Source organism: Somniosus microcephalus, chromosome 2, assembly GCF_052327205.1.
Source record: "Somniosus microcephalus isolate GS21.2 chromosome 2, FLI_Smic_1.0, whole genome shotgun sequence".
NCBI classification, from domain to species: Eukaryota; Metazoa; Chordata; class Chondrichthyes; order Squaliformes; family Somniosidae; genus Somniosus; species Somniosus microcephalus.
In genome coordinates, this window is record NC_140988.1 from 210,891,706 (window position 1) to 210,906,450 (window position 14,745).

General features: G+C 47.1%; 1 protein-coding gene across 1 annotated transcript in view; it reads right to left on the reverse strand.

The window, feature by feature from the left end:
• Positions 1–182: 182 nt before the first annotated feature.
• LOC147123197 (WD repeat-containing protein 19-like) overlaps positions 183–14,745 on the reverse strand; it is a 57,646-nt gene continuing 43,083 nt past the window's right edge. The window contains exons 10-12 of the mRNA XM_085968676.1: positions 10,317–10,387; positions 5,919–6,091; positions 183–1,576 (exon numbers count right to left, since the gene is read on the reverse strand). Of these exons, the coding sequence (XP_085824802.1) occupies positions 1,448–1,576; positions 5,919–6,091; positions 10,317–10,387 (373 nt within the window). The 3' untranslated portion in view covers positions 183–1,447. The remainder of the gene's footprint in view (positions 1,577–5,918; positions 6,092–10,316; positions 10,388–14,745) is intronic.

Consider the following 14,745-nt stretch of genomic DNA (forward strand, 5'->3'; position numbering starts at 1 on the left):
CCTCCCCCCCTCTCTCTCTCCCCTCCCCCCTCTCTCTCTCTCCCCTCCCCCCCTCTCTCTCTCCCCTCCCCCTCCCCCCCCCCCCTCTCTCTCTCTCTCTCCCCCTCCCCCCTCTCTCTCCCCCCTCCCCCCCTCTCTCTCCCCCTCCTCCTCCCCCCCCCCTCCCTATTTAAGGAAGGATATACTTGCATTGGAGGCAGTACAGAGAGGGTTCACTAGGTTGATTGCTGAGACGAAGGGGTTGACGTATGACGAAAGGTTGAGCAGGTTGGGCCTATACTCATTGGAGTTTAGAAGAATGAGAGGTGATCTTATTGAAACATAGAAGATTCTGAGGGGGATTGACAGGGTGGATACTGAGAGGATGTTTCCCCTAGTGGGGGTATCTAGAACTAGGGGGCATCGTTTCAGAATAAGGGGTCGCCCATTTAAGACGGAGATGAGAAGGAATTTCTTCTCTCAGAGGGTCGTGAATCTTTGGAATTCTCTACCCCGGAGAGCTGTGGAGGCGGAGTCACTGAATATATTCAAGGCGGAGACTAACAGACATTTGAACTACAAGGGAGTCAAAGGGTATGGGGAGAGAGCGGGAAAGTGGTGTTGAGGAGAAAATTGGATCAGCCATGATCTTATTGAATGGCGGAGCAGGCTCGAGGGGCCGATTGGCCGACTCCTGCTTCTTATGTCTCTTATTCCACTTCTATTATTCTACTTCTGTTCTTCCCCTGGCAACTAAGTTGTTAACTTTGTTATCTTTGGTGACTTGTTATCAGTCTGACTTCAATGGAGTCTAGAGCCCAGGGACTGAAGGATAGGCATAACTTGGACTGGAGCTGCTTACCATCTGATTGATAATACATTTAACAGTTACATGGTTAGCAAGGAAAGAAATCCTGTGAGAAATGGAGGGCCACAACGTTCCTTTATTAGTATATAGATAGATAGGAGGAGCTCCTTCCCATCTGAATGTTGTTTTCTTGTTGGAGAAAGTCATCTTCTGGTATCGTGGAAAATGTATGTCAGATATTTTAGTTTTCTTCTAACCTTGTCATAGACAGTACCAACTAAATTGATTAGAGACATTTAAATGGCCAGTCTATATCATCTTATTTGCATCTGTACTAACTTATCTAAAATCGTGAAAAATACTGCCCAAGTTTTTCAACACATGGGGATGAGACAAAATTAGGAAAAATTGAAAACTCGAACATCTATTTAGGAAGCCTTAGCAACATGGTCTACATTAGAACTGATCTTAATCAAATTTAAAATGCAATTCATATTTTCCATCCATTATAAATTGGGATGTGCTCACTTATACAAGTTTCTCTTCATTGCAGTAAAATAAATCCTTTGAAATGTATTTACTGTGAAAATGTAATTCACAGTGGTTATATTAAAAAAAAGTTTACATTTTTCATTAATTTTTGATATTCATACAAAGCATTCATCTGAACCTACGATTTTCTCCAAGGGCATAAAACCAGGCTCGATTATTCATTCCAACAGCCACATGAAACGGGCCTACAGCGATAAAGTTAGGTTCTACTTCAACAGAAACTGTGATTTGTGGTTCCTGTAGGGAAAATAAATACAGAATGCAGGCTGGTGTAAGTTTAACAGGCTTGCCATGATCTAAATTTTCTCTAATGAAACTATGCCTAGTTCATTCATTCACCAAGGACAAAATATAGCAATATTTCCTTTGTTTTTGATTCTTCAGTACAACAAATAATTTACAATGTAAAATAACAAATGTCCCTTCATGGTAGGTCTTACTTAATGGAACTTTCTTCTGTGTGTGCCCAGTGGCCAAAATTCTTTGTTCTTTGCATCAATAAATGAAATAATGCAATGGGACATTTTCAGCAAAAAACCCAAAGCAGGCAATACAAATGAGTCACTATAGATTATGGTCACAATTAGATTCAGAAACCCATAAATACATCACCTTCTATTGGATACTGGTTGCTCTCTTAACAGCTCAGTGATCTTCGCAATTCTCTAAATTTCAACATTTATGTGTTAATCGTTACCAGTAGTAAAAACCTAATTATCTGTGATTCTACTGATCATGTAGGTTCCCGTTTTACTTAACAATTTATGAGCCAGTTCTGACATGAGTTAAACCTGAAACTTGTCTTTAGAATCAAAGGGCTAGAAATTGAGTTTGGGGCGGCCAGCTCGCTCACGCCCAGAAAGTACCGCTGCGCGCGGAGCCACTTGCGCCCGCCGGAAATTCAGTTTCAGCGCCCCAAGTCGAAGCCAGCCGCTATTCAAGGGTGTGGCCGCCCCCGCTTGGGGCGTTGAAACTGAATTTCGGCGCGCTAGGTGCCGCAGCGCCACCCGCTGCAGAGCGGCAGGCTGCGGTACTGCAGGCCTTCCTCCCTCTCTTAAGGGGGAGGTGCCTGCAACAGCGAGCTCGCCGCTCGCTAGTGCCGGCAAATGAGCCTGGCACCACGGAGAAGTGCCGGGCTCCCGGAAAACAGCCGGCAATGCCGCGGGGGGGGGGGGGGGGGGGGCGGTGGAGGAGGTGGTGCGGGCAGTGGAGGAGGTGGTGCGGGCAGGCGGCCGCCGAAAAAGCGGCCGGCCGCACCTTCACCTTAACGCGCCCCACTAACGCTACAGTACGGCCCCGTTCTCTGAACGTTGTTTGCGGCCGCTGCGGAAGAGGCTGCCGGTACTCAATATGGCGGTCGGGCTGGTATCGGGGCGGTAGCGGGGCACTGCGCACACCGATGACGTCATCGGTGGCGGCGCAGCGCTACTGGCTAACGCTGCCATTACCGCTGCGCTGAATATCGGCGAAAGCTCAGCAAGTGGCGCAAAAGCCCTCTTTGGGCGAAAACTGGGCGCAAAGCCTACTGAATTTCTAGCCCATAGAGTCATACAGCACAGAAAGAGGCCCTTCGGCCCATCGTGTCCGCGCCGGCCATCAAGCCCTGTCTATTCTAATCCCATTTTCCAGCACTTGGTCCGTAGCCCTGTATGCTATGGCGTTTCAAGTGCTCATCTAAATGCTTCTTGAATGTTGAGGGTTCCTGCCTCTACCACCCTTTCAGGCAGGAGTTCCAGATTCCAACCACCCTCTAGGTGAAACAGTTTTTCCTCAAATCCCCTCTAAACCTCCTGCCCCTTACCTTGAAACTATGCCCTCTGGTTATTGACCCCTCTACTAAGGGGAAAAGTTCCTTTCTATCTACCCTATCTATGCCCCTCATAATTTTGTACACCTCAACCAGGTCCCCCCTCAGCCTTCTCTGCTCTAAGGAAAAGAACCCCAGCCTGTCCAGTCTCTCTTCATAGCTGAAGCGCTCCAGCCCAGGTAACATCCTGGTGAATCTCCTCTGCACCCTCTCCAATGCAATTACATCCTTCCTATAGTGTGGCGACCAGAACTGCACACAGTATTCCAGCTGTGGCCTAACTAGTGTTTTGTACAGCTCCATCATAACCTCCCTGCTCTTATATTCTATGCCTCGGCTAATGAAGGCAAGTATCCCATATGCCTTTTTAACCACCTTATCTACTTGTCCTGCTGCCTTCAGGGATCTATGTACATGCACAGCAAGGTCCCGCTGATCCTCTGTCTTTCCTAGGGTCCTACCATTCATTGTGTATTCCCTTGCCTTGTTATTCCTCAAAAATGCATTACCTCACACTTTTCAGGCTGAAGGGATCAAGGGGTATGGGGAGAAAGCAGGGACCGGGTACTGAACTTGGATGATCAGCCATGATCGCATTGAATGGCGGAGCAGGCTCGAGGGGCCGAATGGCCTACTCCTGCTCCTATCTTCTATGTTTCTATGTAAATTCCATTTGCCACTGTTCTGCCCATCTAACCAACCCGTCTATATCGTCCTGTAGCCTGAGGCTTCCCTCCTCGCTATTTACCACTCCCCCAATTTTCGTGTCATCTGCGAACTTACTGATCATACCTCCTACATTCATATCATAGAATCATAGAGTTATACAGCACAGAAAGAGGCCCTTCGGCCCATCGTGTCTGCGCCGATCTAAATCATTAATGTACACTACAAACAGCAAAGGACCCAGCATCGGTCCCTGCGGTAAACCACCGAACACAGGCTTCCAGTCACAAAAACAACCTTCGACCATCACCCTCTGCCTCCTGCCACTAAGCCAATTTTGGATCCAATGTGCCAAATTGCCCTGGATCCCATGGGCTCTTACCTTCTTGACCAGTCTCCCATGCGGGACTGTGTCAAAAGCCTTACTGAAGTCCATGTAGACTACATCAACTGCACTACCCTCATCCACACACCTAGTCACCCCCTCAAAAAATTCAATCAAATTGGTTTGACATGATCTCCCCCTGACAAAGCCATGCTGACTATCCTTGATTAATCCTTTCCTCTCCAAGTGGAGACTAATTCTGTCCCTCAGAATTTTTTCCAATAATTTCCCTACCACTGATGTTAGGCTCACTGGCCTGTAATTCCCTGGTTTATCCCTACTACCCTTCTTGAATAATGGTACTACGTTAGCTGTTCTCCAGTCCTCTGCCACCACACCTGTGGCCAGAGAGGTTCTGAAAATTTGTGTCAGAGCCCCTGCAATCTCCTCCCTTGCCTCACACAGCAGCCTGGGATACATCTCGTCTGGGCCTGGGGATTTATCCACTTTTAAGCCTGCTAAAACCGCTAGTACCTCCTCCCCCTCAATACTAATTTGTTCAAGTATATCACAATCCCCCCTGCCTGATTTCTCTGCCTACATCGTCCTTCTCCATAGTGAACACAGATGCAAAATATTCATTTAAAACCTCACCTACATCTTCCGGCTCTACACACAGATTGCCACTTTGGTCCCTAATGGGCCCTACCCTTTCCCTGGTTAACCTCTTGCCCTCAATATACTTATATAAAACACCTTGGGATTTTCCTTTATTTTGCCCGCCAGTGTTTTTTCATGCCCCCTCTTCACTCTCCTAATTTCTTTTTTAAGTACCCCCCCTGCATTTTCTATACTCCTCTAGGGCTTCCACTGTTTTTAGTCCTTTGTATCTGCCAAAAGCCTCTCTTTTTTTCCTAATCCATTCTTGTATATCCCTCGACATCCAGGGTTCCCTGGGCTTGTTGGTCCCACCCTTGACCTTTACGGGAACATGTTGGCATTGTACTCTCTCTATTTCCTTTCTGAAAGACTCCCACTGCTCTGATGTGGATTTTCCTATAAGTATCTGATCCAAGTCCACTTTGGCCAGATCCTACCTTATCATATTAAAATCGGCCTTCCCCCAATTTAGAACCTTTATTTCCAGTCCATCTTTATCCTTTTCCATGACAACCTTAAATCTCACCGAATTATGGTCACTGTCACCAAAATGCTCTCCTACCAACATTTCTACCACTTGCCTGGCTACATTCCCTAGAATTAGGTCCAGTACCGCCCCCTCTCTTGTAGGGTTTTTCTCTTTACAGATACTGACAGATGTTTTGTATATCTCCAACAATTGTGTTTATTTTTTTTTGTTTTATGAGCATCTTGCTCAGTTCAATTATTTTGCAAGGTAATATAAACATAAACTTAATGGCGCGTACAAATATTTCTGGCTGCAGACAGAATAAAGCAAATAGCTATTTAGCCTTTTAAAAATGTGTAGACAATAGTGCCCACTAATTGGTTTGATGTATAACTGCATGTAAACAGCTATTAAAAAGATTGCCTTGAATTAGTAATAAAATCCCACATAAGATGCCTAACATTCACTATTCAACTAAATTCATTTCAGTAAGAAATGATAAATATGACTGCAGGAAACAATCAGCAACAATTGCCATAATCTTGATATTACAAATGATATAGGTTTGTAAAGATTAAATAATCACAGTTTCATAACTAGTGTTCCAATTTAAAAACTAAACTTCAAGGTATTTTTATAATTTCACACATACTCCCTCAACGTGATTGGTCACTGTGACCTCCAGCAGAGAGGTTAGGAAAGCAATGCGAGTTCCACATGTATCTCCAAGAACTGGAAGTTTTGTAAGGAAAACATGCAGTGTTCCACGCTGTGTAGATACAGCAAGCAACTGTCCATCATCTGTCCAAGATAGCCGATCCAGGCCTGAAAGTTTGATATTAAAATATTAGGTATACTATACTTGCAACCAGCAATTAGTCTCACTGATAAATACAGTGGATAAACACTAATCCAAAACAGACTTGCTGGTTTTAATTAATTTCCTGAATATAAATGTAACCATCTAATCACCTATTCAATTCAGTACCTATGTCCTATACTCCTTATTTTGGTGTCACCCTTTCTGTTATGCCTCTAGATGGCACTTCAAATTAATTTCCCATTATTAAGTCAGCATCTAAGAGCTGTCACATCATGCCTGCAGCTGCACTTATACCACTTGGAGTTTCAAATGCTCCAGTTCTAGATACCTATAGCTAAAGCACTATTATTCAGACAGGCTCAGAGCCTTGACACTCCAGCACACTTCTAACATTCCAATTGCCCCACAAGTGATTTTTCCTGTCAGATAAGCTCCTTTAAAAGTTTTTAATCAATTTTTTTTTGCTTAACGAAAAATAGAATTTCCACCCTGCCCCTTCGCCCCACAATCCTGGGATTGGAACTCTTTTTTTATTCGTTTATGGGATCTGGACGTCGCTGGCAATGCCAGCATTTATTGCCCATCCCTAGTTGCCTAGAGGTGGTGGTGGTGAGCCACCTTCTTGAACCGCTGCAGTCCGTGTGGTGATGGTACTCCCACAGTGCTGTTAGGTAGGGAGTTCCAGGATTTTGGCCCAGCGACGATGAATGATCGGCGATATACTTCTAAGTCAGGGTGGTTTGTGACTTAGAGGTGGTGGTGTTCCCTGCTGCCCTTGTCCTTCTAGGTGGAAGAGGTCGTGGGTTTGGGATGTGCTGCCGAAGAAGCGTTGGCGAGTTGTTGCAGTGCATCTTGTAGATGGTACACACTGCAGCCACGGTACGCCGGTGGTGGAGGGAGTGAATGTTTAAGGTGGTGGATGGGGAGCCAATCAAGCAGGCTGCTTTGTCCTGGATGGTGTCGAGCTTCTTGAGTGTTGTTGGAGCTGCACTCATCCAAGCAAGTGGAGAGTATTCCATCACACTCCTTACTTGTGCCTTGTAGATGGTGGAAAGGCTTTGGGGAGTCAGGCGGTGAGACACTCGCCGCAGAATACCTAGCCTCTGACCTGCTCTTGTTGCCACAGTATTTATGTGGTTGGTCCAGTTAAGTTTCTGGTTAATGGTGACCCCCTAGGCTGATAGTGGGGGATTCGGCGATAGTAATGCCATTGAATGTCAAGGGGAGGTGGTTAGACTCTCGCTTGTTGGAAATAGTCATTGCCTAGCACTTCTGTGGCGCGAATATTACCTGCCACTTACCAGCCCAAGCCTGAACGCCGTCCAGGTTTTGTTGCATGCGGGCATGGACTGCTTCATTATCTGTGAAGCTGTGAATGGAGCTGAACACTGTGCAGTCATCAGCGAACATCCCCATTTCTGACCTTATGTTGGAGGGAAGGTCATTGATGAAGTAGCTGAAGATGGTTGGGCCTAGGACACTGCCCTGAGGAACTCCTGCAGCGATGTCCTGGGGCTGTGATGATTGACCTTCAACCACCACAACCATCTTTCTTTGTGCTAGGTATGACTCCAGCCAGTGGAGCGTTTTCCCCGATTCCCATTGACTTCAGTTTTACTAGGGCTCCTTGATGCCAGACTCGGTCAAATGCTGCCTTGATGTCAAGGGCAGTCACTCTCACCTCACCTCTGGAATTCAGCTCCTTTGTTCATGTTTGGACCAAGGCTGTAATGAGGTCGGGAGCCGAGTGGTCTTGGTGGAACCCAATCTGGGCATCAGTGAGCAGGTTATTGGTGAGTAAGTGCCGCTTGATAGCACTGTCAATGACACCTTCCATCGCTTTGCCGATGATTGAGAGTAGACTGATGGAGCGGTGATTGGCCGGGTTGGATTTGTCCTGCTTTTTGTGGACAGGACATACCTGGGCAGTTTTCCACATTGTCGGATAGATGCCAGTGTTGTAGCTGTACTGGAACAGCTTGGCTAGAGGCACGGCATGTTCTGGAGCACAAGTCTTCAGCACGATAGCGGGGATGTTGTCAAGGCCCATAGCCTTTGCTGTATCCAGTGCGCTCAGCCGTTTCTTGATATCACGTGGAGTGAATCGAATTGGCTGAAGAATGGCTTCTGTGATGGTGTGGACCTCGGGAGTAGGCCGATATGGTTCATCCACTCGGCACTTCTGGCTGAAGTTGGTTGCAAACATTGAGGATGGGGACAGTCTTGGAGCCTCCTCCTCCCGTTAGTTGTTTAATGGTCCACCACCATTCACGACTGGATGTGGCAGGACTGCACAGCTTTGATCTGATCCGTTGATTGTGGGATCGCTTAGCCCTGTCTATAGCATGCTGCTTCCGCTTTTTAGCATGCATGATTGACCTTCAACCACCACAACCATCTTTCTTGTGTTGCAGCTTCCCCAGGTTTTTAGGTACGCCTGGTGCTGCTCCTGGCATGCTCTTCTACACTCGTTGTTGAACCAGGGTTGGTCCCTTGGCTTGGTGGTAACGGCAGAGTGAGGGATATGCCGGGCCATGAAGTTACAGATTGTGGTGGAATACAATCCTGCTGCTGCTGAAGGCCCACAGCGTCTCATGGATGCCCAGTTTTGAGCTGCTAGATCTGTTCTGAATCTATCCCATTTAGCACGGTGGTAGTGCCACACAACACGATGGAGGGTGTCCTCAGTGTGAAGACGGGACTTCGTCTTCACAATGATTGTGCGGTGGTCACTGCTGCCAATGCTATCATGGACCGATGCATCTGCGACAGGTAGATTGGTGAGGACGAGGTCAAGTAGGTTTTTCCCTCGTGTTGGTTCACTCACCACCTGTCGCTGGCCCAGACTGGCAGTTATGTCCTTCAGGACTCGGCCAGCTCGGTCAGTAGTGGTGTTTCTGCGCCACTCTTGGTGATGGACATTGAAGTCCCCCACCCAGAGTACATTCTGTGCCCTTGCTACTCTCAGTGCTTCTTCCAAGTGGTGTTCAATATGGAGGAGTACTGATTCATCAGCTGAGGGAGGGCAGTAGGTGCTAATCAGCAGGAGGTTTCCTTGCCCATGCTTGACCTGAAGCCATGAGACTTCATGGGGTCTGGAGTCAATGTTGAGGACTCCCAGGGCCACTCCTTCCTGGCTGTATACCACTGTGCTGCCACCCCTGGTGGGTCTGTCCTGCCGGTGGGTGGCCCAGGAATGGTGATGGAGGAGTTCAGGACATTGGCTGAAAAGTATGATTCTGAGTATGACTATGTCAGGCTGTTGCTTGACTAGTCTGTGGGACAGCTCTCCCAATTTTGGCACAAGTCCCCAGATGTTGGTGAGGAGGACTTTGCAGGGTTGACTGGGCTGGGTGTGCCGTTGCCGTGTCCATAGCCAGTGCCGAGGTCGATGCCGGGTGGCCCATCTGGTTTCAATCTTATTATTTTGTTTCGTAGCGGTTAGTTACAACTGAGTGACTTGCTAGGCCATTTCAGAGGGCAGTTGAGTCACATATAGGCCAGACCAGGTAAGGACAGCAGATTTCCTTCCCTAAAAGAACATTAGTGAACCAGATGGGTTTTTACGACAATCGGATAGTTTCCTGGTTACCTAGATCCTAGCTTTTTATTCCAGATTTATTTAATTAACTGAATTTAAATTCCCCAGCTGCCTTTGTGAGATTTGAACTCACGTCTCTGGATCATTAGTCCAGGCCTCCGGATTACTAGCCCAGTGACATTACCACTACGCTACCGTTCCCTCTGCTATAAGCTTGCTGTAGACAATCTACTGCTTCCGCCAGTGGCCGGCAACAGGCCTATTCTAAGCCACCACTGCTCCCAGGTCAGCTACAGTCCCATTCTTGGTTGCCACTTCTCTCCTACTTGGGCTGTTTTCTTACTGCTGCTTCCTGCCTCCACTCCCTACCCATTAGATGCTTCTGAGGCACCGCTCCCCCCCACCCCACTGCTTACCCTTCCCAGTCAGCATCTCATGATCCAAGTTAGGAGAGCTGTTCCAGTCTAGTCAAACAACAGCCTGACATAGTCATACGCACAGAATCATATCTATCAAAAGTACCTTAATCTGATAGTTCTTACTTTTCGCATATAAAAGAAAGAAAAAAAATTACTTATTTAGCGACTTCACAACCTCAGGATATCCTAAAGTCTCCCAAAAATGAGCCAATGCTGACGCTGTTATAGTTGCTAGGTTTCTCACACACATTTTTTTTAAGCAATTACCTTTAGTTTCATCATCCAGGTTTATAATAGCATACATCTCTTTCAGTTCTGACAGATCGTGGATCTTAATGCTGGTAAAGAAAATATACAGTATTAAGATTACTACACCAGAAGAGACACTTGTACTTAATAAAGAAACAGGGATCCTTCATGAGAATAATTTACCAAAGCAGCAGTTTGAAAACTTTTTTTTTTTTTATATAAAAAGAGCTGTGGTATGAATTGCTGAATGTTTAAAGAAAAATTGAAACAAATTATATTTGAGAGTCTACCCCATGCATCTGGTGGTTCCTTAAATTAAAAAAAAGCCAGGTAAATGTAATTAATTTCTCAAACAGCCACCTTGCTCGATGAGATGAATGCAATGATCACAAGATTCCTGTACCAATGTGCAGAGCAGTATTGCACCCCATGAAGCATGAAGAGGGGGGGTGGGGGGCGGCCGGAGGAGTGGGAATGCCGGAAGCTCATTGGGGAGGGACCAGGAGCATCACTGGATGCCTTGGGGGGGGGGGGGGGGGGAAAGAGGGCAGGAGCACATCAGAGGGCCAGAGGAGCTTTGTGGGGGGAGAGGGAGTGCCGGGAACTCATTGGCAGGCCAGGAGCATCACCGGAAGAGCGCGCGCGGGGGGGGGGGGGGGATCATCAGAGGGCGGGAAGAGCAAGGGTGGATCATTGGAGGGCGGGAGGAGCAGGGTGGGGGGCCGGGAGCACATTGGAAAACCAGAGCAGCTGATCAGGGGGTCGAAAGTGGCTGATGGGAGAGCCATGAGTACATTGGGGGCCGGGAGTGGCTGATAGAGGAGCCAGGAGCAGCTGATCGGGGGCCAGGATCACATTGGAATGCTGGAGGTTGATCGGGGGGCCGGGCGTTCATCATGTTTGGGGGGGGGGGGGGGGGGGGGGAAGGGGAGGCAGAGCAGTAATATTGAACCACTATTTTAAAGCCACATGTTTTGGCATGTTGTATGTTCAGGTATTTGGGACATTTCACCACAGCTATACTCTGAACCTGAAAATATTTTAAAAATTCATTCCAATTTCCCAATGTAAACAAGATTCAGTTACCTTCTGTCTTGGTCCCCTTGGTGATAAAGCATTATTAATTTTGTTATAAATTTGCAATGTATGCATGGCTAGACTACTGTGATTACAGAAATGTGGTTGCAGAGTGACAAAGAACTAAATATTCCAGGATATTTGACTTTTAGAAGAGACAGGCAGAATGGAAAAGGAGGAGGGGTAGCCCTGATAATAAAGGAGGAAATAAAGACAGTAGAGAGAAAGGATCTTGGCTCGGATATACAAAATGGAGAATCAGTTTGGGTGCAGCTAAGAAACAACAAGGGGCAGAAAACACTAGTGGGAGTAGTCTCTAGGCCCCTTAACAGTGGTGGTAGTGTCAGGCAGAGTATAAATCAGGAAATTAGAGATGCATGTAACAAGGGTAATACAGTAATCATGGGGGACTTTAACTTTCATATAGACTGGGCAAACCAATTTTGCAGAAATAGTGCAGAGGAAGAGTGCATGGAATGCATTCAAGATAGTTTCCTAGATTAGTATATCAAGGAACCTACAAGGCAATTGGCTATTTTAGATCTAGTACTGTGCAATGAGGCAGGGTTAATTAATAACCTTGTAGTAAAGGAGCCTCTGGGGAGCATTCTTGACAGATCGGAAATGCCGGTTTTCAGCACATGCGCTTCGCATGCCTGAAACCGGCATTTCCGATGTCCACAGCGCGTACCCACCCGTAGGGATCGGAAAATACGGGCCAATAAGTTGAGTGGGGAAGTGAAGGTGAAAATAAGACTGGCAAAGAGAGAATATGAGAGTAGAATGTCAGTTAACATAAAAGGGAACCCAAAAATCTTCTATCGGCATGTAAACAGTAAGCGGGGTGGGGCCTATAAGAGACAAAGAAGATGATATATGCTTTGAGTATTCTAGCCAGCCTTGCCCTGTGCCTCTATGAGTACTTGCTATCAACAGAAAATGCTGGAAACACTCAGCAGGTCAGGCAGCATTGAGGAGAGAGAAACAGAGTCAACGTTTCGAGTCGGGACCCTTCGTCAGAACTGAGTACTTTGTATCAGTGTTTACTAAGGAGATGGATGCTGACAAAATATCCGTAGAAGTGGAAAAGGTAGAAGCAATGGAAGGGGTGAAAATTGATAGGCAGGATGTACTAGAAAGGCTGGGTATGCTTAGAGTGAACAAGTCGCCTGGTCCAGATGGCTTGCATTCAAGGTTGCTAAGGGAATTGGGGGAGGAGATAGCAAAAGGGCTTGCCATAATTTTCCAATTTTCCCTAGATGCGGGGGAGGTGCCTGAGGATTGGAAAGCGGCAAATGTGACACCATCGTTCAAGAAAGGGTGCAAGGACAATCCTAGTAACTACAGGCCGGTTAGTTTAACATCAGTGGTGGGTAAAGTTTTAGAAACAATAATCAAGGAAAAAATTAACAGGCACTTGGAGAGGTTTAAACTAATTAAGGAGAGCCAACATGGATTTGTAAATGGCAGATCATGTTTGACTAATCTAAGTGACTTTTTTGATGAAGTAACAGAGAGGATTGATGAAGGGAATGCAATGGATGTTGTCTACATGGATTTTCAGAAGGCGTTTGACAAAGTACAACATAGAAGGCTGGTTAACAAAATTGAGGCTCATGGCATAGGTGGGTCAGTGGCAGCTTGGATAAGGAATTGGTTTAAGGACAGAAAACAGCAAGTTGTGGTAAATGGCTGTTTTTCAGACTGGAGGATGGTAGACAGTGGTGTTCCCCACGGGTCAGTGCTAGGGCCACTGCTTTTAAATAAAATGACCTGGATATTGGAATACAGAGTAGAATTTCTAAATTTGCCAAAGACACCAAACTTGGGGGTGTGGCAAACAGTGAGGATGATACCAATTGACTGCAACAGGTCATAGAAAGGCTAGCGGAATGGGCAGACAAGTGGCAGGCGGAGTTTAATACAGAGAAGTGTGAGGTGATGTATTTTGGCAGAAGGAACAGGGAGAGGCAATATACACTTAATTCCATTCTCCCAGTTTCTCCGGCTCCGTCGCATCTGCTCCGACGATGCCACCTTCCACACCAGTGCTTCCGACATGTCTTCTTTTTTCCTCAACCGAGGATTCCCCTCTACCGTGGTTGACACGGCCCTCGACCGTGTCCGTTCTATCTCCCGCACTTCTGCCCCCACCCCTGCCCCTCCCTCCCGGAACCACGACAGGGTTCCCCTTGTCCTCACCTTTCATCCCACCAGCCTCCACATTCAACGGATCATCCGCCGCCATTTCCGCCACCTCCAAAGTGATCGCACCACCAAATGCATCTTCCCCTCCCCTTTCAGCATTCCGTACGGACCGCTCCCTCCGCAACACCCTAGTCCACTCCTCTATCACCCCCAGCACCCCTTCCCCTGGCACCTTCCCGTGCAAGCGCAGGAGATGTAACACCTGCCCTTATACCTCCCCCCTTCCCACTGTCCAGGGCCACAAACACCCCTTCCAGGTGAAACAGCGATTTACTTGTACTTTTTGCAATCTAGTATACTGTATTCGCTGCTCACGATGTGGTCTCTCCTCTACATTGGGGAGACCAAACACAGATTGGGTGACCGCTTTGCGGAACACCTCCGTTCAGTCTGTAAGAGTGACCCTGAGCTTCCGGTCGCCTGTCATTATAATTCACCGCCCCATTCCCACTCGGACCTCACCGTCCTCGGCCTCGTGCATTGTTCCACGGAAGCTCACCGTAAACTCGAGGAACAGCACCTCATCTTCCGATTAGGCACCTTACAGCCTTCCGGACTCAATATCGAGTTCAACAATTTCAAATCATAACCTTGGCCCCCATTACATTTTTACTTATATTTTTTATCCACACCTTTGTTTTGGCCTTTCCCCCCCCACCCTTTTTTTTTTTCCTCTCTCCCACATGGCAGCTGTCTCCCACTCTGCCGGCGCATTTCACACCTAATCTAGAGCCGTCTTTTGTCTCCACTAATCCTATCACCATCTCGTCTCATTTTGAATACCTCTTAATGTCTCTGTTGTGTATGTACCTTTAAGAGAATGACTGGTCTCAGACTGCAGTACCGGCAGTGACCACCCCTGTATAAAAGGCGCTAGTGAGCCTCTGTAGTTTCAGTTTCCCGATTGACTTCAATCAGTAAAGACTTGTTTTGTTCAACTCCTGCTGTCCGTGTCTCAATCATTCACGGACATAATACTGGCGACGAGCAGATACGAACTTACCTACAGTCTGCACCACCTCCTGGGATCCATTCCTGCAGCGAAGTGAGCAGAGGTCGAGGCCAGAAGGAAGAAAGAAGCAGTAGAAACGGGCGTCGACCGTGGGCATCCGCCTCTGTGTTAGCGGAGTTGAAGATTGCTGGAGAAGCTGTCGAAAGCGGG